This window comes from Ranitomeya imitator, chromosome 8 (assembly GCF_032444005.1).
Source record: "Ranitomeya imitator isolate aRanImi1 chromosome 8, aRanImi1.pri, whole genome shotgun sequence".
Taxonomy (NCBI): Eukaryota; Metazoa; Chordata; class Amphibia; order Anura; family Dendrobatidae; genus Ranitomeya; species Ranitomeya imitator.
In genome coordinates, this window is record NC_091289.1 from 44,766,587 (window position 1) to 44,790,841 (window position 24,255).

Sequence of the window (24,255 nt, forward strand, 5' to 3'; positions counted from 1 at the left end):
CCACCATCCCTGCAGAAGAGGGGTGGAGAGGAACCGTCTGCCTCCTTCCATCATCCGCTTTTTCAGTGGTGATGCAGTGGGGGCTGCTCGGACGCCACGCTGGAAGGTGCCTCTGTACAGCCGAGGGTAAAACCTGGTGGACAGGGCTGAATGTCCGGCAATAGGCCTGGCTGCAGAAGAGGATACTGAAGGTGAAACTCCAGTGCTCGTCTGATAAGGGAGGGGGGAGATCGGTGCCCTTGAAGGGGCCCGTCGCCCCTAAAATCAGCTCAGGCAGTGGCTTCCCACGTCGCAGGAGAGGATACGGAGAGGTAAAACTCCCGTGCTCGCCTGTTGTTGGTTCGAGGAGATCGGAACATGAAAGAATCCGTCGCCCCATTCGACCGTAGTAAAAAGTAAAAAACGGTAAAAAAGAGTTCTTTGGGTCTGAATAGCAGACCCGTCCGTGTGCCTCCTACGGACACTAAGCAAGAACTGGTTAGCTGGGAGCCAGCAGGAGGGTGTATACTGCAGGGGAGGAGCTAACTTTTTCTTTGTATTACTTAGTGTCAGCCTCCTGGTGGCAGCAGCATACACCCACGGTCTGTGTCCCCCAATGAGGCAAAGGAGAAATAAGTAAATATAGAGGTCGTGTGCCAGGAGCCTGTAAAAAGGCATAATAGTGAGGATCTATGTTACTAGCAAAGTGATGGTATAGCTTGAATGGTAAAAAGCCTGACCTGTGAGTATGTTTAGTAGCAACAAGCCACAACGATGTGAGGTCCAAGAATAGGCGTATACACTTAATGCTTCATAAGGTAAGGCTCTCATGTGTACAACACTAACTGGAAACACAAAAATATGGATACATAGCATTTAGAGACAGTGAGATGAGTGGTATCTAGGCGTAATAGGAATGTACTTAGCTGGTATGTCTGACATACGTCCATGGATGGTATGGAAGTGTGAAGCCGATAAGTCCGTGTCAGGGCACAAGATGGTGCTGGTACTTCTTGGGCCAGCCAGTGTAGATATTCCCGTTCACATGCTATGCCTGGTGCTGTGAGGTGGTGAGCGATGCTAGTGACACATCCGTGTCTGAGCTGGGGCTGGTGCTGGCGCTCCTAAGGACAGTCGGTGCCGACACTCCCGTGTCTAAGCTGTGACCGGCGCTGTAGAGTAGTGAGAGCTATCTGTGACAAGCGCTCAGATGTAGAGCGCTGCGGGAGCATGTGACCGGAAGCGCTGTGGACACCGGCTACTTTTGAATTTGTCCGATCCGTTTCGCTCAAGCCTAGTCTCCAGCATTGCTCAATTCACTTGTATTGAGTGAGGTCACATACGTCTAGCCGGCACATGAGCACAGGACTGGAAATTGCAGAGTTGAGTTCATGCGCTCCCCCAGCGCTAGAGAATCCTGGCAGTGAGGACATTGTGAGGATTCACAAATCAGAAGTCACAGAGTGGCTGCGAAGTTGAACCCAAACCTGGACAACCCCTTTCCGACCGCTGCCGTACTGCACTGCGGGAGGTGCATTTCTGACCAGCGCAGTACAAGTATGGCGCCGCCATTTTCCGGTCACCACACATCCATGACAGCAGACCATCTCCGCACGAAGCCCCGGGGGGGCTGCACTGCCCCCCCACATCGGCGGTCGCTGTGATTGGCTTGTCAATTCTGACCAGCCAATCACAGCAATTAAACAATAGTTATTTAAAAAAAAAAAGTATGTAATCGGCTGTGATCTGTGCTGAGTGAACTAGCACCAAGCACAGCCGTTAGGCTATGTGCACACGTCCGGAATGCATGCAGAATTTTCCTGCGATAAACCTGAGGTTTTCCGCAGGAATTCTGCATGCAGATTTTTCGCGTTTTTGCTGCTGATTTTTCCCAGACAATGAATATAATGGGAAATCCGCAAAAAAAATGAACATGATGCTTCTTTTTCCAGAATGCGTTTTATTTAAAATGCATCATGTGCATAAAAATTGCGGAATACATTCTAAATGATAGGATGCATCTGCATGCGTTTTTATCGCAGAAAAACGTGCAAAAAACACGAAAATTCCAGAACGTGTGCACATACCCTCACAGTAGGTGGGGTGATTACCACGTCACCTCACATGATTAACCCCTAGGGCGCCGATTGGCTGAACAATAGCTTCTAGCCAATCAGCGCCAAAAGGGTTCATTTAAAATAGCGATCGGCGCCCTGCACGCCAGCTTTACCTCAGATTTGGCGTGTAGAGCGGTGGTCTAAGCCCCTCTGTGTACCTTCATATAGAGAATCCATTGGTGACCAGTGTGATCAACCCGGCGATCTCCTGTTTCATCCTCCAGCTCCAGCTGTGCGATCTGCCTGCTGTGTGACTCCTGTGATCATAGCAGAGCAGCAGCACCTCCCCCAACCCTTTCCCATCCCTCCTCCCTGTTCCAGTATCCCCCTCCACCTCCAACTGATTTTTTAGCGCACTTTTTTTCCTGTGCGCGGCATCCCTCGCAGAGCATTCATGCTCTTCCTGTGTCCGCAGCGCTCTTACCAGTATCGCTGCTGATCAGAGACTGCGCCACGTGAATTTTTCTTTTTTTTAGATAGTTAGCATAGCGGACTTCGCAGTCTAAGAAACGTCCAATTTTTTTTTTTTTTTTTTTTTAAATAGTATTTAGTGCAGTGTAGTTTTAGACGTAGCCGGCGTCAGTGTTTGGTGACGCCCCCTTTCCCATCCCTCCTCCCTGTTCCAGTATCCCCCTCCACCTGATTTTTTAGCGCACTTTTTTTCCTGTGCGCGGCGTCCCTCGCAGAGCATTCATGCTCTTCCTGTGTCCGCAGCGCTCTTACCAGTATCGCTGCTGATCAGAGACTGCGCCACGTGAATTTTTCTTTTTTTTAGATAGTTAGCATAGCGGACTTCGCAGTCTAAGAAACGTCCAATTTTTTTTTTTTTTTTAAATAATAGTATTTAATGCAGTGTAGTTTTAGACGTAGCCGGCGTCAGTGTTTGGTGACGCCCCCTTTCCCATTCCCCCTCCCTGTTCCAGTACCCACTCCCCCCAACTGAATTTTTAGCGCACTTTTTTGCGCTTCTTTGTGTGCGCTGCATCCTGCGCAGAGCATTTGTGCTCTTCCTGTGTCCGCAGCGCTCTGATCAGTATCGCTGCTGATCAAAGGCTGCGCCACAGGGATTTTTCTCTTTTTAGCTAGTTAGCATAGGGACATCACAGTCTAATTGACGTCCGATTTTTTTTTTTTTTTTTTTAAATTATAGTTGTTAGTACAGCGTAGTTTTAGACGTAGCGAGGTAGCACAGCCGGCGTCACAGAGTTAGTGACGACCGATCTTTTATAGAAAACAAAATCGTATAGAGTAGTTTTATAGGTAGTGTGTTTGGTTTTGCCGGTGTCAGTGTTTGTTGCTATCGCCGGGTAATTTCTAGTGCATTAGGGGAGCGGACTTCACATCGTTGCTGACATCTGTTTTTCTTTTGTAAAAAAGAATTATTAGCGGTGGGTAAATTTATAGGGAGGGCATTAGTGTAGTGAACATTTAATTTTTTTTTTTACAAAACTTTTTTTTTTTTAACATCTGATTTTTCTTTTCTATGTTTTATCTCTCTACTTTCTTCTCTCCGATTTGTTATAATAAAGAGTACCCTATTACACAAGCCCCACACATTACACGTGTAAAAGCGCCACTTACACACACATCCCCAGGGTTTGGGAAAAAAAAGTGAAAATGGCCCATTCGTCAACAATGCGCTATTCACCAGAGGAGGTTTACGCCATCCTTGCGTCCAACACGGATTCAGCCAATGAGGAAGATCCCACATTCCTCATCATCCTCCTCCGCCTCCTCATCTGGTGAGGAAGGACCCCCAGCAAGGCGCCCTAGGACCCAGGCGACTCCTGCAGCAATCGATCCTGTATGGATTGCACCCCCTGAAAATTTTCAGCCCGTCATTCCGGATTTCAGCAGCAGCTCAGGAATCCAGTTTGACACCACTGGCCTCACTGAAATTGACTTCTTCAAATTCTTTTTCAGTGATGAAATAATAAATCTTATGGTGGCCCAGACGAACCTGTATGCCCAGCAATTTTTCACCCAATATCCCACGTCATCATACACCAGATGGACCCCCGAAAATGCAGCAGAGATGATGACACTATTACTATTCTAAAAAGAAACTTAAAAAAACCCTTAAGATTTGCAATGAAATCTGTGCAATGTAAGCGAACGCTTTAAAGTGACCAAAATCATTTAAAATTCTTGCCCGAAATAAAGGATGGCACCTCAAAGTAGCTTTAATGAATAGGTATTCATAGGGAAAACATCACTAAATATAGCAAAGCAACACATGAAAAAGAAAAAAGTGTTAACGTGTAAAACAAGTAACAGCTCAGCATCTTTATTGGACATTTAGACAATACCTGGAACACAAATCCTATCCCCACAATGTTCTGCTCAGCAGAAAACCAATCAGTTCAAGCCTGTTTTCCATAGGTGGTCCTCCGAATTGGTGGTTAGGTCCTTAGGTGGGCTGTTATTTGTGCTTCTTGGATTTTTTATCCTGCTGTTTCTTGTCATCTGTACCAGAGTCCTGCACCGGCAGCCATTTCAATGGATGACGGCGATACACTGGCCATGGAGGAAGAGTTAACTGTAAGATGAAACAAGGGGAAAGTCTGGAGTCAGGGGTCTTCTGTTGCTCACGTTTACATTTATTTCTAAAAGGTTAGAAGTGGAAAGCAAATGAAGGCAATACTGATGCACAAGATGAAACCTTGCACCAATATACATAGATACGGAGAGGAGCTGTAATGGTCTCTAAAAGAAGAAAGCTGATGATCAAGTGGAGTCAAAAAATAAAAAATAATATCGCTTACAGCAAATGTTGCGAGGTTGTCCATGCCACACATGGCTCAGACATGCTGGGTATTACAGTATGACAATTTAAAGGGAATCTGTCACCAAGTTTATTCCACCCAATCTGAGGGCGGCAACATTTAGATACAGGGACGCTGATTCTGGTGATGTGTCACTTACTTGGCTGCTTGCTGTAGCTGTGATACGTATAACCACTGATTTAACAGCACATTATCACTAGAGGACTAGTAATCTTGCTACCGTGTAGTCCTCCATATTCATGAGCGATATATAACCCCACCCCTAAAACAAATTGGCTGCCTTCTGCCTATGCACAGTGTACACAAAGCTGCCAATCAGAGATAAGGGCGGAGTTATACAGAACTCAACATTCAGAGAATTGCTAGATCTGCAGTAGAGAAAACTGATTTCATCAAAACTGCGGCAAGTGATACATCACTGGAATCAGGGTGTCTGACTCTACATCATGCTGCTCTCCGATGTGGTAGCAAAAAACTGGTGACGTATCAATACAGCAGGGATGAACTTCCCGATCTATGACTTAGAAGTGTGAGATCACTGCCGGGTGTTCAGCAAATATGTCAGCTGACACCCAGCTCAGAGCATGGTCTAAGAAGCTTGTGTGAGAGCAGAACTGAAGGTTTATAAAGCGTTGCAATGCTTTATAACAGCAATCAAAGTGAAAAACGTGAAAGTCACCCAGAGGGACCAAGTGGAATATAACGCGATCAAAAAGATGAATGTAAATAAAAATGGTATCGCTGAAAACATCTTGTCCCACAAAAAAAAAATAAGCCGCCATTCAGGGGAAGAACAAAAAAGTTATAGTGTCACGACTAGTGTTGAGCGATACTGTCCGATATTTGAAAGTATCGGTATCGGATTGTATCGGCCGATATCCAAAAAATATCGGATATTGCCGATACCAATGTAAGTCAATGGGACACAAATATCGGAATGTATCCTGGAATGGTTCCCAGGGTCTGAAGGAGAGGAAACTCTCCTTCAGGCCCTGGGATCCATATTCATGTAAAAAATAAAGAATAAAAATAAAAAATATGGATATACTCACCCCTCCGGCGGACCCTGGACCTTAGCGGTGTAACCGGCAGCCTCCATTCCTAAGAATGAGCGGGTGAAGGACCTTCGATGACGTCGCGGCTTGTGATTGGTCGCGTGACCGCTCACGCGACCAATCACAAGCCGCGACGTCATTGCAGGTCCTTCACTCGCTCATTCTTAGGAACGGAGGCTGCCGGTTGCAGCGGTTACAACCAGGGCGCGTCCGAGGGTGAGTAGATCCATATTTTTTATTTTTATTCTTTATTTTACACATGAATATTCATCCCGATTCCCGATATCCCTAACACTAGGGGGCTCCCTAGCTCACCCTGCTCCCCGGGAGGATAGTTCAGATGGCGAAGATGCCGGGGCCTCCACCCTTGCCTTATCTCCTGAGTTAGCCCTCCATCTGTTCTCCTCCTCCACCCAGGAAAGAAGAGGCACTACTGTGCACTGTAGTACACCAACCCAACAAACAAGGCAACACAGACAAGGGTTAACAGAAAACTCCAGGCATACAAAATATTCACTCACATATAACAGAGGAATGCACCGGGGTGTGAAGGTAGGGGAATAAACAAAAACAGAGAAGGATAAGGAATTACCACACATGCAAACCAAGCAACAGTCACTAATAACTCCTTCACCTCTCCTTCTCATATGTGCTTCTCTCCCACCGTTAGCCATGCGGCAAATGACAATGATTAGTAACATAGCCCAGATTATAAAGGGGTGGCTAACCGAGCTCAGCTGTGAGCACAGGGATTTCCAACATGGCCGATTAACCCCTGTTCTGCCAGAAGAAACAAACATTCAAAATGGATACGTGCTTATTCTACGCGCCAGAGGAGGAGCAATCAGACGCTGCTATCTTCTGGCTCCACAATGTCACGGTACACCGTGACCTATAGCCTTCATAATACTGAGATACAAAAATAATTCTACTTTCTATAAAATGTGTATGGGCTCTTTCACACAAATGTGATATAAAAATGTGGTACCGCTGTAATCACACTGTCTCGAAGAATAAAGCTGCCTAATCAAATTTTACCACACGAGGAATAAAAATAAATTAAAAAAAATTCCTGGATTGCAGTTTTTTGTTCATTTTGCCTCCTAACACTCAGAATAGCAAGCTATGAAAAAATTGTGTGTGCCCAAAAAACCAACTCGTCGCAGAAAAAAAAAAACACGCCTTCAAATGAGTGTCGTCATAAATATAAAAAAACCCTATAGCTCTCAAAACCGGTTTTTACGTACCGGTAATAGGATTTTACAGAGTCCACGACAGCACCCACAACGAGAGAGGGGATCCGCCCACCTTCCGGACAGGAACCTACAGGTTAAAAAGGGGCGGTCCCCCTCGCCCTCCAGTTTGTGTTCCAGAGTACAAGGGATACCGCCAATGCATCAGTACATGACAAAATTATCTTAAACACTACTAAATACCACCACCTCTATAGAGTGATCTCTAAGGCACACCTTCCAACAGAGTGCAGGAATAAGTAACTAAATACGGGGGGGAATGTATGGGTGCTGTCGTGGACTCTGTAAAATCCTATTACCGGTACGTAAAAACCGGTTTTCCTATCGCCACGACAGCACCCACAACGAGAGACTTTCAAAGACTATTTAACTGGGAGGGACCACAGCACTAAGTACTGAACGGCCAAACTGTAAGCTGGAATTAGCAGATAGATCAAGGCGATAGTGCTTATAAAAGGTGGAAGGTGATGACCAAGTTGCCGCCTTACATATCATTTCAATGGGGACATCTGCCTTCTCCGCCCAGGATGATGCCATGGCCCGAGTGGAGTGCGCCCTGATGCCTTCTGGTGGTGTTACTCCCCTGGCAGAGTAAGCCAGGCATATCGCTTCTCTAATCCATCTAGCGATAGAGTTCTTCGTGACACCAGAACCCTTTTTCCGATTCTGGAAAGAAACAAACAGAGCCCTACTCTGTCTCCAGCTTTGTGTCCTATCCAGGTATTCTAATATCGCCCTCTTTACATCTAGAGTATGATATTTTTTCTCCTCTTCTGAACCTGGATTTTCATAGAAAGATGGTAAATAAATCTCCTGACTTCTATGAAATTTAGTTGCTACTTTCGGTAAGTATGCGGGATCAGGTTTTAAGACAATCTTATCCTGGAGAATTATCAGATAGGGAGGATCTACCGATAACGCATGTATATCACTGACCCTCCTGGCAGATGTTAATGCTAAGAGTAGAGCTGTTTTTAAGGTTAAATTTTTTATTGAAATAGAGTCTAATGGCTCGAACGGAGGTTCAGTCAACGCCTCAAGTACCAAATTTAAATCCCAAGGGGGTATTCTTACAATATGGATTGGGTTAGACCGCTGACATGCCTTAATAAACCTAGCAACCCATCTATTACCAGCTATATCACTGTTATATAGAGCTCCCAAGGCTGAAACATGAACCCTTAGAGTGTTGACTGCTAAACCCAATTCCCAGCCTTTCTGAAGGAATTCTAAAATCGCTGAAATCGGAGCCTTATCTCCTAATGGTTGCTGATAAAACAAAAGGAATTTTTTCCAAATTTTCGTATAGATTTTTGTAGTGACCTCCTTTCTGCTTTTCAATAAGGTGGCTATTAAAGCATTAGAGAACCCCCTCTCCCTCAGAAGCTCCCTCTCAAGTTCCAAGCCGTTAAGTGAAGAGTCTCCAAATTTGGATGACGAAATGGACCTTGAGAAAGGAGTTCCGGAACCACTGGCAACACCCAGGGATCGGTCACAGACATTGTCCTGAGGAGAGAGAACCAAGGCCTCCTGGGCCAGAAGGGGGCGATTAAGATCACTCTGGCTCTTTCCTCCCGGATCTTCCTGAGAACTATCGGAATCAGACATATAGGGGGAAAGGCATATGCTAGCTGGAAGTCCCAACGGACTCGAAGGGAATCCACTATAAATGGTTGGTCTGCTATGTGTAAAGATGCGAACCTTCTGACCTTCCTGTTCTTCCTCGTAGCAAAGAGATCTATTGTCGGCAACCCCCACAGATTGACTATCTGATCGAATATCTGTTGGTTTAGGGACCACTCTCCCTGACGAAGGGAATGGCGACTGAGGAAGTCCGCCTCTATATTGAGTTCCCCTTTTATATGAACTGCCGACAGGGATTGTAAGTGTTTCTCGGCCAGAGACAATATCTGTGCTGTAGTGGTCATCAGGGATCGAGACCTTGTCCCCCCCTGATGATTGATGTAGGCTACCACAGTCATATTGTCTGTTTGTATCTGTACATGCATATTCCTCAGGGATGGTAGTAAGGAAAGAAGAGCCTGATTGACTGCCGTAAGCTCTCTTAGATTTGAGGAATTCTGGGACTCTTGAATCGACCATCGCCCTTGGGTTAGAATGTCTCCCATATGGGCCCCCCAACCGAACGGACTGGCATCTGTCGTAATTATGTTGTCCGGAGTGATGGTCCAGAGAACTCCTTTTGACAAATGTGCTGGATTGAGCCACCATCTCAGATCGTGAAGAGTGGCGGGTGATAATTTGAACCTTCTGCTCAGAGCACCGTGAAGATCTTTTTCTGCTTGAAGAACTTCGTATTGAAGCATTCGGGTATGAGCCTGAGCCCATCTTACCGCCGATATACACGCAGTCAAAGATCCTAGTAGAGACATTGCGTCTCTTAGACTTAAGTTTGGAGCTTTCCTTACAGCCGTGATCCTTTGAACGATCTTCCGCTTCTTCTCTTCTGGTAGGAAGGATGACTGATCTTCTGAGTCTAGAAGAACTCCTAGAAACATTTGACGTCTTGTGGGTTCCAGTTTTGACTTTTCCCAGTTGATAATCCATCCGAGCTCCTGTAGGGATGATATTATGGCATTTACCCTAGACGTACACTGATCAATTGAATTTCCTACTATCAAAAAATCGTCTAGATAGGGCACCACAAGGGTTTCTCTCTCTCTGATATGGGCCATTACTTCCGAAACAACCTTAGTAAAAACTCTAGGTGCCATGGACAGGCCAAAGGGCATTGCCAAAAATTGAAAATGCTTAATCTGATGGTTTACCCATACTGCCATCCTGAGGAATTGCTGGTGATTTCTGTGAACTGGAAGATGGTAGTACGCATCTTTTAGATCCAAGACCGACATGTAGCACCTAGGAAACAAAAGCTTAGTTGTTGATTTAATGGATTCCATCTTAAAAGCGTGGTACTGAAGATATTTATTCAATTTAAGTTAATTTATGATAGTTCTAAAGGACCCATCAGGTTTAGCGATTAAGAATAGCGGAGAATAAAAACCCGTCTTCTCCTGATGTTTTGGTACTTCTTCAATAACTCGCTTTGTAAGCAATTGTTGAATCTCTAATTCTAAGGCCTGTTGTTGGGCCGGAGTGTCCAGTGATGTTATCACAAAATGATCTGGGGGAGTTCTCAAAAATTCTAATTTTAATCCGGACTCAACCACCCCCATTATCCAGGCACTAGAAGTAATCTTTTTCCATTTATCTGAGAAGAACTTTAGCCTTCCCCCTACTGGTAGATCTGTTTTATCTGTAATTACGCCTACGTCTTGAGAAAGATGGAGGGTTCTTATAGTATCCACCTTTCTTCTTTTGATCTGATGTATCCCAGTCGCGATTATATATATATATATATATATATATATATATATATATATATATATATATATATATATATATATACACACATACACTGGTCTGCCTGGAATCTCCTGAAGGGCATGCGTCTTCGGAAGGCGTTCCTAAAAGTGGGATTAAACGTTTTAGGAAATCCCTTCTTCCTATCTTCTGCCTTTGCAAGGATGTCATCCAGCACCGGGCCGAATAGGTACTCACCCCTACATGGAATGGAGCATAATTTGGCTTTAGCCTGAGCATCCCCCTTCCAGGTCTTAAGCCATAGTGCCCGTCTGGCTGCATTCGAAAGACCTGCCAATCTTGCGGCCAATTTCAGAGAATCAATTGAGGCATCTGCTAGATAAGCTGCTCCTTCTCTGACCTGAGACAGGGAATTCAACAACTTATCCCTGGGTACCTTCGCTTTAAGCTGCTCCTCCAGCTGAGTCACCCAGACCATGATTGATCTGACCGTACAGGTGCCTGCGATAGCAGGCTTAAAGGCTCCAGATGATGACTCCCATAGTTTTTTAAGGAGCATGTCAGCCTTTCTGTCTGAAGGATCTTTGAGGAGCCCTACATCTTCTAACGGAAGTGAGGCTGTTTTCGAAGTAGAGGCTACTGCCGCATCTATTTTCGGAACCTTCATCCACTGGGATAAAGTGTCATCTTCAAAGGGGTACCTTCTTTTTGCCGCTGAAGGTAAAAACCCTTTATCCAGCTTGTCCCACTCCCGTTTGACCAGATCTTTAACGGAATCCACCACTGGGAAAGCTTTCCGACTTCTCTGGCTCAGCCCTGCGAACATGATCTCCTGGGTTGTTTTCGGTTCTTTACTCTCTGCAACCCCCATAGTTGCACGGACTGCTTTAATTAAGGTTTCCATACCATCCGTGGAAAAGCAAGGTCTTCCCTCCTCATCTGAAGAGGATGCCGAAGAACTTTCCGAACATTCGCCCTCTTGTACCGAAGGGCTGGAATCGGACACCAACTCCACACTGCTTTTTTCATGCCGTCTGGTTTTAAGGGATGATTTTATTTCTTCCCTAATTACCTCCCTCAAATCCGATACCCGGAGAGGGGCCTCTTCTTCTAACATACGACATATGCATAATTGGCATAATTTCTTTACATATGTGTCAGGTAGAGGCTCTGTGCATACAGCACACTGCTTATGCTTAGATTTGGAGACCTTTTTCCCCTACAATAAAGCATAGTGTAGAAAAAACAGCTGTATCAGGCAATGGTCTACATATTACACTCACCACTGCTGGAAAATGTAGAGTACCGGTTTTTGAGGGGGTGAGGTGCGACATGACGCTGGTTTGCCAGGGTCCTGCTGCCCACGTTCGCCGCTATGAGACCTGTGCTCTCCTGCCTGTCGGTGTTCGGCGTCTCCTGCTGAAGACATGTTGCCGCACACACATCTCACCTGAGCGCTGCTCCTTTTCAAAAGTCCCGCGCTCCTCCTCCCGGTCTCCTCCAGAAGTTGTTCACTCTACTTCCGGGTCATAAGCGCCGACCTGCTCCTGCAGCGTCGCGCGCGTGTGAACGACCCAGGGTGGCATGCCTTCCCCCGGGAACGTCACCGCTCCTTGCCAGACGAGGGGGGAAGCTGGACACAGGACTTCCCCCGACGCTGCTTCCGGGCCCCCGACTCTGCCGTTCTCCCCGGACACCGCACAGAGGCTTGGCGGACCCGGGTAAGAGGAAACGACCTGTAGGCTCCCGCCGTCCGGACAGGAACCCAAACTGGAGGGCGAGGGGGACCGCCCCTTTTTAACCTGTAGGTTCCTGTCCGGAAGGTGGGCGGATCCCCTCTCTCGTTGTGGGTGCTGTCGTGGCGATAGGAAAATATGGAGATGCAAATACTAGTGAGCTCCAGTGTGCCTAAACCACATTTATCTTCCTCATGTTTAGCATTTCTGATGCGCTGAGAGCGCCACCTAGTTTAGTGCGTGTCTCCAGACGCATGAGCTGGGCATAATGTACTGGGCACTACACTGGCAGATTTGCAATTTTCACTCAGGAACATCCACTACTACCTGTTTCTGGAAAACACCCATGAAGTCAAATCATTACATCCGTACATAAATTCCCCAAGAGGTATCATTTCCAAAATGGGGTCACTTGAGGAGGGAGTGCACAAAACTATTCTAGGAATAGCAGTCACGTGGTACCGCTCATTACAGTGATGAATATGCGCGTATTCATCACTGTAATGAGCGGTACCACGTGACTGCTCACACAGGACAAGCTGCCGGCGGCCACTGAGAGGAGACATCGCGGGAGCTGGGTGAGTATTTCTCTGTAAGCCGGCGGGAGCACAGGGGATGGGAGGTGAGAGGTGACCCACAAACTTTATTTTTAACTAAAAAAAAAACAACATGATATTTCATTCCTTCTCTCCAGTGAACGCTGCTGGGGAGAAGGAATGAATGCCGGCTTCAGCACCAAAAGCAGGGGACAGCACTTACTGTAGCGCTGTCTCTCCTGCGGGCGGTACGTGCACACGTGCGGGACGTATTGTGGTACGTGCTGCCGGAGAAAAGCGGACATGTCTCCGTGTTTTGTACACGGACACACGGTACGTGAAAACACAGAGACATGTGCATAGACCCATTCATTTGAATGGGTCTACGTGTGTCAGTGTCTCCGGTACGTGAGAAAACTGTCAGTACACGTACCGGAGACACTGACGTGTGAAAGATGCCTTAGGGAGGGTGCTGCTGTCACCATCAGGGGGCTTTATCCTCGCCAAGACCTCAACCCAGAAACCAAAAGGAATTGGGGAAGGAGGGGGGGGGGGGGGTCTCGACTTCGAACCAGTACCCGAGGGACTGGGAAAGGAGCGACATGGGGAATAGGCATCTTGACTTCAACCGGGCACACCGTAATAGGGGGCCGAGGAAGGAGCCATGCCGGGAGTCTCGCAGGGGACCCACTTTTCTTCATCTGTAATCCCGTCGGAAAAAACGGAGTAAAAAAAAATTTTTTTAGGTGTGCCTCCTATGCGACACTAAGCAAAAACTGAAGAAGGCTGACGCCGTCCAGGGGTGTATACTGCAGAGGGGGAGCCACAGTTAATCTTTTTCAGATTATGCATAGTGTCGCCTCCTAGTTTACAGCAGCATAACACCCATGGTCCTGTGTCCCCCAATGAGGCGACAGTAATTTTTTTTTTTTTTTTTTACTTTTGCCATGCTTCAATAGCCTCCATGGGAGGCTAGTAGCTGGCATAGCCGGTTCGGCTCTGCTACATAGAGGCGATGCTCAGATCGCTCCTATGTAGTAGAATTGCTGCATTGCTATGAGCGCCGACCACAGGGTGGTGTTCACAGCAATCTGGCATCAACAACCATAGAGGTCTTCAAGAGACCTCTGCTTGTTATGCTAACGCATCGCTGACTCAGCGGTGAGTGCATTTCCGGCCCGATGCCCGGAAACGCTTGTTAAATGCTGCTGTCAGCATTAATAGCAGCATTTAACTAGTTAATAGCGGCGGGTGCATTGCGATTCCACCCGCTGCTATTGCGGGCACATGTCAGCTGTACAAAACAGCTGACAAGTCCCGACTTTGCTGCGGGCTCACTGCCGCAGCCCACATCAAAGCAAGGGTTCTGTCCTCGGACGTACTATTCCGTCCGATGGCAGAAAGGGGTTAAGGGCATAATAATTAAAAGTGTGAAAATTGCAAAATTTTCAACACTTTAACCAAATTTTCAAAATTTTCACAAAAACGCAAGTCATATCAAACGAATTTTACCACTATCATGAAGTACAAAACGTTGCGAAAAAAACAATCTCAGAATCTGTGGGATCCATTGACATGTTCCAGAGTTATAACCACAAAGTGACACTGGTCAGAATTGTAAGGCTATGTGCACACGGTGCGGATTCCCAGCAGTTTTCCATCAGGTTTACAGTACCATGTAAACCTATGGAAAACCAAATCCGCAGTGCACATGGTGCGGAAAATACAACGCGGAAACGCTGCGTTGTATTTTCTGCAGCATGTCAATTCTTTGTGCGGATTCCGCAGCGTTTTACACCTGCTCCAAAATAGGAATCTGCAGGTGTAAAACCGCACAAAAAAATTGCAGGAAATCCGCAGGTAAAAAGCAATGCGTTTTACATGTGGATTTTTCAAAAATGGTGCAGAAATATCCGCAGGCGAATATGCACCGTGGGCACATAGCCTAAAATTTGGCCTGGTCATTAAGGTAAAAACTGGCTTGGGGAGGGGTGGTGAAGGGGTTAAGCTGAGGATACTCAAGGAACAAAGGGTTAATTCAGATAAATAAGCAGCATTTCTGCAACAAAAATGCACTGGTTTGGTGCGGATATTGCCACAAAAGAAACGTCTATGCAGATGTACCCTGGTAGTGCAATTCATGAAATGACAAATTCAATGGAAAATGGACCATCACCAATGTCCTACCATAAGAAGAGAAGATAACCTGATGTGTAAAACATAAAATACCATATTTAGTTCTTAAAAATAATACAACACTAAAGTAACATACCAAGCAAGACACAGCAAAGCCTGCAATGACTATGTACACCGTCCAGCCAAACTGCTCAATCACATAGCCATAGATAAAGCCAATCACCTAGAAGAGATAAAAAAATAAATTAAGTCTTTAGAATTAGCTGTTTGATGAATAACCATTTCTGACCATTATATGACCTATCTGCATTTTCACCAGTTTTACTCTAGGCAAGCTCAATCTCTGATTTACACTCTACCCTAAGCTGGTGGAAGGAGGCTAGCTGCAGTGATTTCTCCCATGCACAGCACAGCAGATAGAAATGAAGTTCTGCTCTTCATTCATTTTACAGCACACAAACACAAGCGTGTAGGAAATTATACAGCAATAGAGATCAGTTTAGTTATGAATCAGACACTGCATTGAGGTAAAAGACTTGTTAGAAAGCTCACCGTGATTTTTCTATGTCTCCCTCTGCCTGTTTCCTCGCCCTACTCCTAACTCTTTCTCCACTCTCCGGAGAGTATAATGGGCTATGTCACATGACACCACAGTGGGCTGCAGTTGAGTTATTTGTACAGAGTGGCTGATAAGTTCAGGAGGAAGAGGGACAGGAGGAAGAAGCAGCTGATAAGAGGAACATGAAGCAGATTTCTCTGATAAATTATATTAGAAAGTTTCTGATGTTCACCTACATTATTGAGTTATGCAAAGTTTGTTGGATGTATAGTTCCCATTTAACAAGCCAACGCCTAAACAAAGGTTGGCCATGTACTCAATATCATTTGGGTCAATGTTTGGCATATTTTGAATTTTACTTTTAGCTTTTAACAAGTCTTCCATATAGAATTAATCTGCATAAAAAGTTGAGGAACTATAATCTGGAAAAAAAACTGGCAATACTGCATCAATTCTTCTGCGCTGATCCCAAATTAGAATGTGTATATACCCCAAAGCCCGGCGGATGAGCACTTTGAATGGAGCTCAAAAGCAAAGCACGTTCAATGTGTAGTGACCGCTGCCACACACTGCAGATCAGCTATTGTTCTCATGAGAAAGATTTGGCACAATTACAAATTATGTGGGGGGGAAGCAAAGGTGTGCAGCAGTCACTGTAATTAAAGGTACCGTCACATTTTTTTGATTCAACTAAATTTTTATTAAGAATAACAAGATAAATGACATGTTACATTCTCATTTTCAATACAAAGCTTTTTTCTCCCCCTTCAAACATTCCCCTTCAATCCCACCACCCCCCAACCCCACCCAACAAAGCAGCTGACCTTGGTTAGCACTTCCATCATTAGACCAATATACTATCTAATCCCTCGGCCAATAATATAAGCCACATTTAACATTACCATTAATTAGGAACCTTAATTAACTCTCCCTCTATAATACCCCTATCCCATAGCAATCCACGGAGACCACATTTTATTGAACATTTCGATTTTCCCTCTTTTTTTTTTTATAAAACCCCTTTTCTAGTGTCAGGCCCTGCTTCACATACTGGAGGAACTCTCCTCTTGACGGCGGTTCTTCCCTAATCCAATTTCGAGCTATTACCTTCCTAGCCATGTATAACAATCTGGCAATAGCTATCTTTAGGTTGTTATCCACTCCAATCTCATCCACACATCCCAACAAGCACACTATAGGATCCCTTGGCACCTTACATCCATACGCACCTTCCATACGACTCAAAACTACCACCCAAAAAGCAGCCAGTCTCGGACACGTCCACATCATATGGAGTATATCAGCATCTGCAGTTTTACACCTCGGGCATTCAGAATCATCACGCAAACCAGCCTTATATAGCACCATCGGAGACTTATAAACCCTGTGTATCACATAGAGCTGTGACAGTCTATACGGTTCGCTCAGTGACAATCGTGGGACCCATTCTAGCACCGACTCCCAAGTCTCATTCTCCATTGGACCCAGATCCCTCTCCCACTTAGCTCTCACCATTATTGGAAACCCCAATTGGAAAGTGTGCAACAGATCTTTATACAAAGTAGATATGACTCCCCCAGTAGTCCCATCATTACACACATACTCCAGTACTATATCCCTCTGAATTCCAATACCTCCGTTTCTACTCTGAGCTCCAAAAGCATGCCTCATCCGCAAATACTGAAATTCCCCCACAGTCCCAAGACCAAATTCCGCCTGTAATTGGGAAAATGATTTCAATTCACCTCGCTCAATTATTTGATACACGTACTGAATCCCTTTGACCTGCCATTCTGTCAGTACCCCCAGTGCCTCAAACTCCTGTAAGTTGCTGTTATGTCATAGCGGTGAGAATCTAGTCAAATCCGTGACCCCCCGTATATGTCTCAGCCTACCCCACAGCCTGCGTATCAACAACACAGTCGGGTATAATTTCCCCAGAGCCTCCAGGGATCCATCCTCCAAACATTGTACCACTGGCCTTCTTTTTGTCACTACTTCCATCAGCCGCTGTACTGCCCCAGATGACCCTTCATGCGCCCAGCCTTTTAAATGCTGACTCTGGGCTGCAAGAAAATATATTTCAGGGTTAGGCAATGCCAATCCCCCATCTTCCTTGGGTCGCTGAAGTGTCTCCAGTTTGATACGCGGATGCTGTCTCCCCCATATCAAATTCCTGAACAGAGAGTTAATCTGTCTAAATCTCCCGCGTGGTATCCAAACTGGCGCATTATGAAGAATATACAGTATTTTTGGCATCAAAATCATTTTAATAAGATTCACCCTACCTACCACAGATAAATGCAGTTTAAGCCAAGCATCCGCTTTCGCTTTAAGAACACCTAAGATTGGAGTCAGATTTCTATGTATATAGTCAGTAACAGGCATAGATACCCATATTCCAAGGTACTTAAATTGGCTAGTCACCTCCAGTCGCCCATCCTCCAGTGGCTCCCCACCATCATCATCCACCTTAAACAAGACAGACTTACTCCAGTTTATCCTAAGTCCCGACACCGATCCGAAACGCTCAATAATCCCAATGGCTCCCTCCAAGGACATACCCGGGTCAGCCAGAAATAGCAGAATGTCATCCGCATACAACGCCACCCTTTCTTCAATCATCCCATATTTAAACCCAGTCACCTCATCAGACCGTCGAAGCTTAGCAGCCAGTGGTTCCACAGCCAGAGCAAACAAAAGAGGAGAGAGCGGACACCCCTGTCTCGTCCCTCTAGCCAGTTGTATGGTCCGTGATAACTCCCCATTTACCCTAACCCTAGCCATCGGCATCGAGTACATCAGTCGAATCCAGGATATGAACTGCGGTCCAAACCTCATACTCCGGAGCACCTGCCAGAGATATCCCCACTCCACACTATCAAATGCCTTATGGGCGTCTAAAGATGCAATAACTCTCTGGCCACAGTTGTCGGATCTGAGTTGCAAATTCATATACAGCCTTCGTAAGTTGATCGCAGTGGACCGATCAGGCATAAAGCCGGACTGGTCTGAGTGCACCAGTCCGGAAATAACACTTGTCAACCTCATCGCCAACACCTTAGCCAGAAGTTTAACGTCTGTAGTAAGCAAGGAGATTGGCCGATATGAATCCGGCTGTGTCGGGTCCTTCCCCTCCTTAGGAATCACCACTATTATGGCCTCCCGCATAGATGCCGGTAGACGACCGCCACTCCTAGCCTCCTCCAGAAGTACCCTTAATTTAGGGATCAGCACTTCCCCAAAGTTTTTATAAATTTCAGCAGGAAATCCATCTACGCCAGGTGCCTTCCCATTTGCCATAGACTGCAGTGCCCGACCCAACTCCTCCTCCGTGATGGGAGCTTCCAAATCTTCTCTATGTCACTCAGCCTTGGGAGCTCCAATTCCTCAAGGAACGCCACCGTGTCCTCCACCGACCCATCTACCTGAGAGGAATATAGGTCCGCATAAAAATCCGCAAAAATGTCCAAAATCTCTGAAGTCTCAGAGACAGCCACACCGCTCCCCGATACCAAAGAATGAACAAAGGAAGTGTTTCTCTGGGCAGAAGCCACCATCGATAGCAAATGACCCACAGATTCGCCCTCCTGGTAAAAAGCCAGATTCATGAATTCCCTCTTCCTTTCAGCCTTACCGAGCAATACCTCCTCCAACTGACTCTGAGCTGCCTTTAGCCTCCTCCCAGCTTCCGGAGTACCCGCTATTACCATCTCATCCTCGGCTATCCTCAGCCCATCAACCGCCAACCTCTCTGTCTCTCTTCATTTCCTCTTACACCTGCTAATATCCCTGAACAGCAGTCCCCTCAAGTACGCCTTCATGGCTTCCCACACAGTAAGAACATCTACACTTCCCTCGTTGATCTCAAAAAATTCCACCAACTCCTTCTTTATCTTTTCCAAGTCCATACTGTGTAGCCAATTAGGGTGAATCTTCCACTCCTTCCTGCTCCCGATCCGTGTCCCCACCGGCCGAAATAATCGCCAATAATTAGAGATGGTAATGGTCCCCAACGCTCTACCCTCTCCAGCACCTCTCTTATCTTCTTGAGTATGGGGGCGGAATATACATTGCCACTATACACATCAATACTCCATTCATTTTACATTTCACCACCACATACTGACCATCCACATCCTCTTTTACCATTACCTCCTCATACTGCACCCCCGCAGGTATTAACACAGACACACCCCTAGAATACGTCGAGAAAGTAGAATGATACGCCCTCTGTATCCAGCGCCTATTCAATACGTTCACCCTCTCCCGCACTAAATGTGTCTCCAGCAGACATATCATTGAGACCTTCTGCTCTCGGACATACTGCAAACTTGCCGCTCGCCGTGTTTTATCCGCCAGACCACTCACATTCCAACTCAATATTTTAATACAATCTCCCATCATGTGGCTCATCATTTCTTAAAGTATCCAATTTCCCAAGTATGAGCTGCCCCAACCCTCCCACCCCCCTGCCCCCTCCCAACTTACCCCCCTAACCCCCCCATTGTAACGCATTCTTCCTCTCAGCAAGAGTGGGGCTCCACTGCCCACTGCGAACACTCTCCCTTACTTAACCCTCTCCATTCGCGTCCCGCTGCCATAGCAATCACAATTTCCCCCCCAACTTTCACTTTATTGTATCTTAACATTTCAACTTATATTAACATATAGAAAAAGTACCAAACCAGTTCACAGTACCCAGCATAACCCTCCTCCCCCGTACTTAGTAGTTGGTACTGTCCCCTCCGGCCATTCCTTCAATATGGCCCAGCCAAACCCCCAACAGTTGCTCAACTCTTTAACCATTGCTAACGAGCGCAGAACTCTCCTCCATCGACAGAGAAAACAAATCCCAACTGGATCTCGCCGAAATGTCAGTCGCCCATTCCCTTAAGTTTTTTCTCATGAGTATCAAGCCACTGGGTAGCGTCCTCCGGTGTCAAGAAAAAGTGGGTCTTATTAAAAGCCACCAGTCTCAGCTTGGCGGGAAACATCACTGAGTACTGCACTCCCAGCTCCCTCAGTCGCCGCTTGACTCCAGTAAACTTCATCCGCTGCTTCTGAACCGCAGCGGAATAATCCGGATAAATGGCGATTTTTTGACCTCCAGCCGTCAGATCCTCCATCTCTCTAGCCTTTCTAAGGATAATGTCTCTGTCTCTGTAATTGAGTATTTTAGCAAGCATGGTACGGGGATTCGCTCCTGGGGCAGGGGGCTGCGGCGGGACCCTATGAGCACGTTCAACAGCAAAGACTTTTGTCAACACTGTGTTCCCAATCTTCTCCAACAGCCAGTTCTCCACAAACTCAGTGGGATTTCTCCCCTCAGTCTTTTCAGGCAGCCCCACTATACGTATATTATTTCTTCTGGATCTATTTTCCAGATCCTCATTTTTAGCAGCGAGCTCGGCCATTGCTTGGGCGAACTTCTTTTCAGCTTTTTGTAATTTCACTATGTGATCTTCTGCCGTGCTCACCCTCTCCTCCACCACTCCTATACGTTTGTCCATTTTCTGCAGAGCCGCATTAATCTGTGCCGTGTCCCCTTTAACTTCCTGCATCTGCTGGGCCAAGGAGTTCAGGGATTGCTGGCACTAGGAGATCAGTGTGATAACATCTCTAAGAGTCGGCTCCTCTCCCTGTGATATGGCTTCAGGTCCCCCACTAGCCCCAGCCATGCTGCCTCTCTCCTTCCCCCTCTGTACCTCATGCTGCTCGGCTGTGCTTGCTTCCTCCTCCTCCTGGTCAGCTCCAGCTCCTGGTTCTGCCTCCTCAGCAGCCTCCACTCTGGCATACTGCTGCAGCTTTGCGGCCACCTCCATGCGCCGCTGACATGCGGCGTTCTCCTTCTCGGCGTCCTTCCTAGCATCGGAGCCATCTTGGCTGGCTCCTGAACCGCTGGTGCCAGCGTCTTTCTGCCGCCTCCTGGTCATCGCTGCCGACTCCGGACCTGCTGCTCCGCACCGCTGCACTCTCCGGACCTTCAGCCAGCCGGATTTAGGTGAGTTTACCCGAAAATCGGGGTTAAAGCAGGATTTTTGTCTTTCTGGCAGCGGGAGCACTCTTCCCTGCTTCCACTCACATGGCCAGCTAGGACACGCCCCCATAGGTACCGTCACATTTAGCGACGCTGCAGCGATCCAGACAACGATCCCGATCGATGCAGCGTCGCTGTTTGGTCGCTGGAGAGCTGTCACACAGACAGCTCTCCAGCGACCAACAATGCCGGTCCCCTGGTAACCAGGGTAAACATCGGGTTACTAAGAGCAGGGCCGCGCTTAGTAACCCGATGTTTACCCTGGTTACCAGTGTAAACGTAAAAAAACCCAAACACTACATACTTACCTTCCGGTGTCTGTCCCCCGGCGCTGTGCTTCTCTGCACTGACTGTGAGCGCCAGCCGGAAAGCACAGCGGTGACGTCACCGCTGTGCTCTGCTTTCCGGCTGGCCGACGCTCACAGTGCAGAGAAGCAGAGCGCCGGAGGACAGACACCGGAAGGTAAGTATGTAGTGTTTGTTTTTTTTTACGTTTACCCTGGTAACCAGGGTAAACATCGGGTTACTAAGCGCGGCCCTGCGTTTAGTAACCCGATGTTTACCCTGGTTACCAGTGAAGACATCGCTGGATCGGCGTCACACACGCCGATTCAGCGATGTCAGCGGGTGATCCAGCGACGAAATAAAGTTCTGGACTTTCTGCTCCAACCAACGATGGCACAGCAGGATCCAGATCGCTGCTGCCTGTCAAACTGAACGATATCGCTAGCCAGGACGCTGCAACGTCACTGATCGCTAGCGATATCGTTCAGTGTGAAGGTACCTTTAGTCACTGTAGAGCTAGAGTGTAGAGTCAGTGGGTGAGAGGGTCTACCGCGTGGCCAGTAAAACGTCTGAAAGTTTACCTGGGCAGCATTTGTATCCTGCTGTGAACTCTGTATTGCAACCTCTGAATGCTGCCATGCAAGACTAATAGCAGTGATCACATAATTGCATCTGACATAGGGGGAATTTTATGTATCTTTTGTAAATAAGAACAGAAATAGGAAATATTTGTCTTAAACTGGTTGTCCAGGCTTGGGGTTCAAGTCTGCAGTTACACTACGTGAATCCTCACACACTGCACGCTGTCAGTATTCTTCGACGCCAGGAGTAGGCAGACATGTGACCGCAAGTATACGATTGGCATACATGCAGACTAGACGTGAGCAAGTGTATTGACAGAGGCTGGACACGTCTAGTTGGAATGTGGCCGGGAGTTTGCAAATTACATACTGCAGACACGTAGCCGTCCTCTGCCGGCACCGGAGAATCCAGGCAGCATGTAGTTTGCGCACTGTGAGGATTCCCAAGTCTGCGGTCAGAATGTAGACTTGTACCTCAAGGCGGGACAAAACCTTTAAGAATGGAAAAATAATACTTACTGCAGAAAATAGGATAATTCCTTGAAATATCTGTTCGGCAAGTTTTTGACCTTTATAGTCCTGCAAATAAAAATAAAATAAATATGTGATAGATGCCACAAATTACACACATTAGACCTCGCTCACAACAGGCAAAAATCAGCGTCTGTTACACAAGTTTTATACCGTGGATTTCTATACCGTGGATTACATCTGGGATAATTCCCCACAGAACGCTGAGGCAAAGGGCAGGCAAGACATTTTTCAAAATCTGCAGATTTTTTTTTTAACCCTATGTGAATTGGAGAAAACCCATTTCCTTTGTATTGTACGGTAATATGAAGCAGAACTTCAGCAAGGAACCTGTTGCAAATCCACCGCCGAACACTAACGTAAAACATTTTTTTTTCCCTTTAAACGCTGCTCTCTCCATGACCAAAATCAATCGCAGCCAAAAGGCGACACAAAATCCGGATGGAAGAGGCTGCTCCATTATTAACTTCAAACGTTGTGTGAAACACCCGGCAGGAACATTGAGGAGCGGCGGCTGATTAGCTGCAGCGGTCACATTACACAGCGATGTCTCGATCCCCACTGGGAATAGCAGCACCAACGTCACTGTGGGGGGAGAATAGATTTGTACTTTCTGTGTGGCCCTAATGTGATTAAGGAGGGGATCTCCAGCACCTGACAATCCCAATAAAGGAGGATTATTTTGCATTGCTAATATACAACTATCATATTCCACATCGTTATCACTGTCCCCATTGGGGCTCACAATCTAGATTCCCTATCAGTATGTCTTTGGAGTGTGGGAGGAAACCGGAGAACCCGGAGGAAACCCACGCAAACACGGGGAGAACATACAAACTCTTTGCAGAGAAGATAACTTCTGAAGTGCCAAAATAACATGGATTTTCAAAGCAATGACACCGGCCTCATCAGGTCTAAGCATTGAAGAACTGTTTGCAGCTTGTACTGCGACATCCGAGAGCAGATCGGCTTTGTTCAGCCCTTACTGGTTAGTCCCTACTGACATGGTGACATTATGTCGTTATTTTCTGTCCTGGCAGTTACAGGATGCAGCTATGGAGCTCGCACTATGGTATGTGTTGGCGATACAACAGTACGGATAGCATTATAGTGGTCCCGGGCACAGCTGTCCTCTGACTGCCCCCCACTCACCATCTGGGTCGGGATAGAAGCAAATATGTCCAACATGATGCCAGCTGCTCGGTCTGCCACACACTGGCTGCAAACCGGAAACACAGTGACAAGACCACGGAGCAGCGTCAGCTAACGAAGGCCCCCGGGGCTGTCCTCCTGCCGCCTGACAAGACGCTGGTGAG

At 46.6% G+C, this 24,255-nt stretch overlaps 1 protein-coding gene across 1 annotated transcript; it reads right to left on the reverse strand.

Annotated features, from left to right (window-relative positions):
- Window positions 1-4,254: 4,254 nt before the first annotated feature.
- Window positions 4,255-24,248, reverse strand: SPCS1 (signal peptidase complex subunit 1). Its single transcript, XM_069736824.1, has 4 exons — window positions 24,092-24,248; window positions 22,928-22,987; window positions 15,080-15,166; window positions 4,255-4,635 (listed from the first exon to the last, which is right to left on the reverse strand). Exons 1-4 carry the CDS (start codon window positions 24,125-24,127, stop codon window positions 4,519-4,521), a joined length of 300 nt encoding a protein of 99 aa, XP_069592925.1. The 5' UTR covers window positions 24,128-24,248; the 3' UTR covers window positions 4,255-4,518.
- Between the last annotated feature and the right edge of the window lie 7 nt (window positions 24,249-24,255).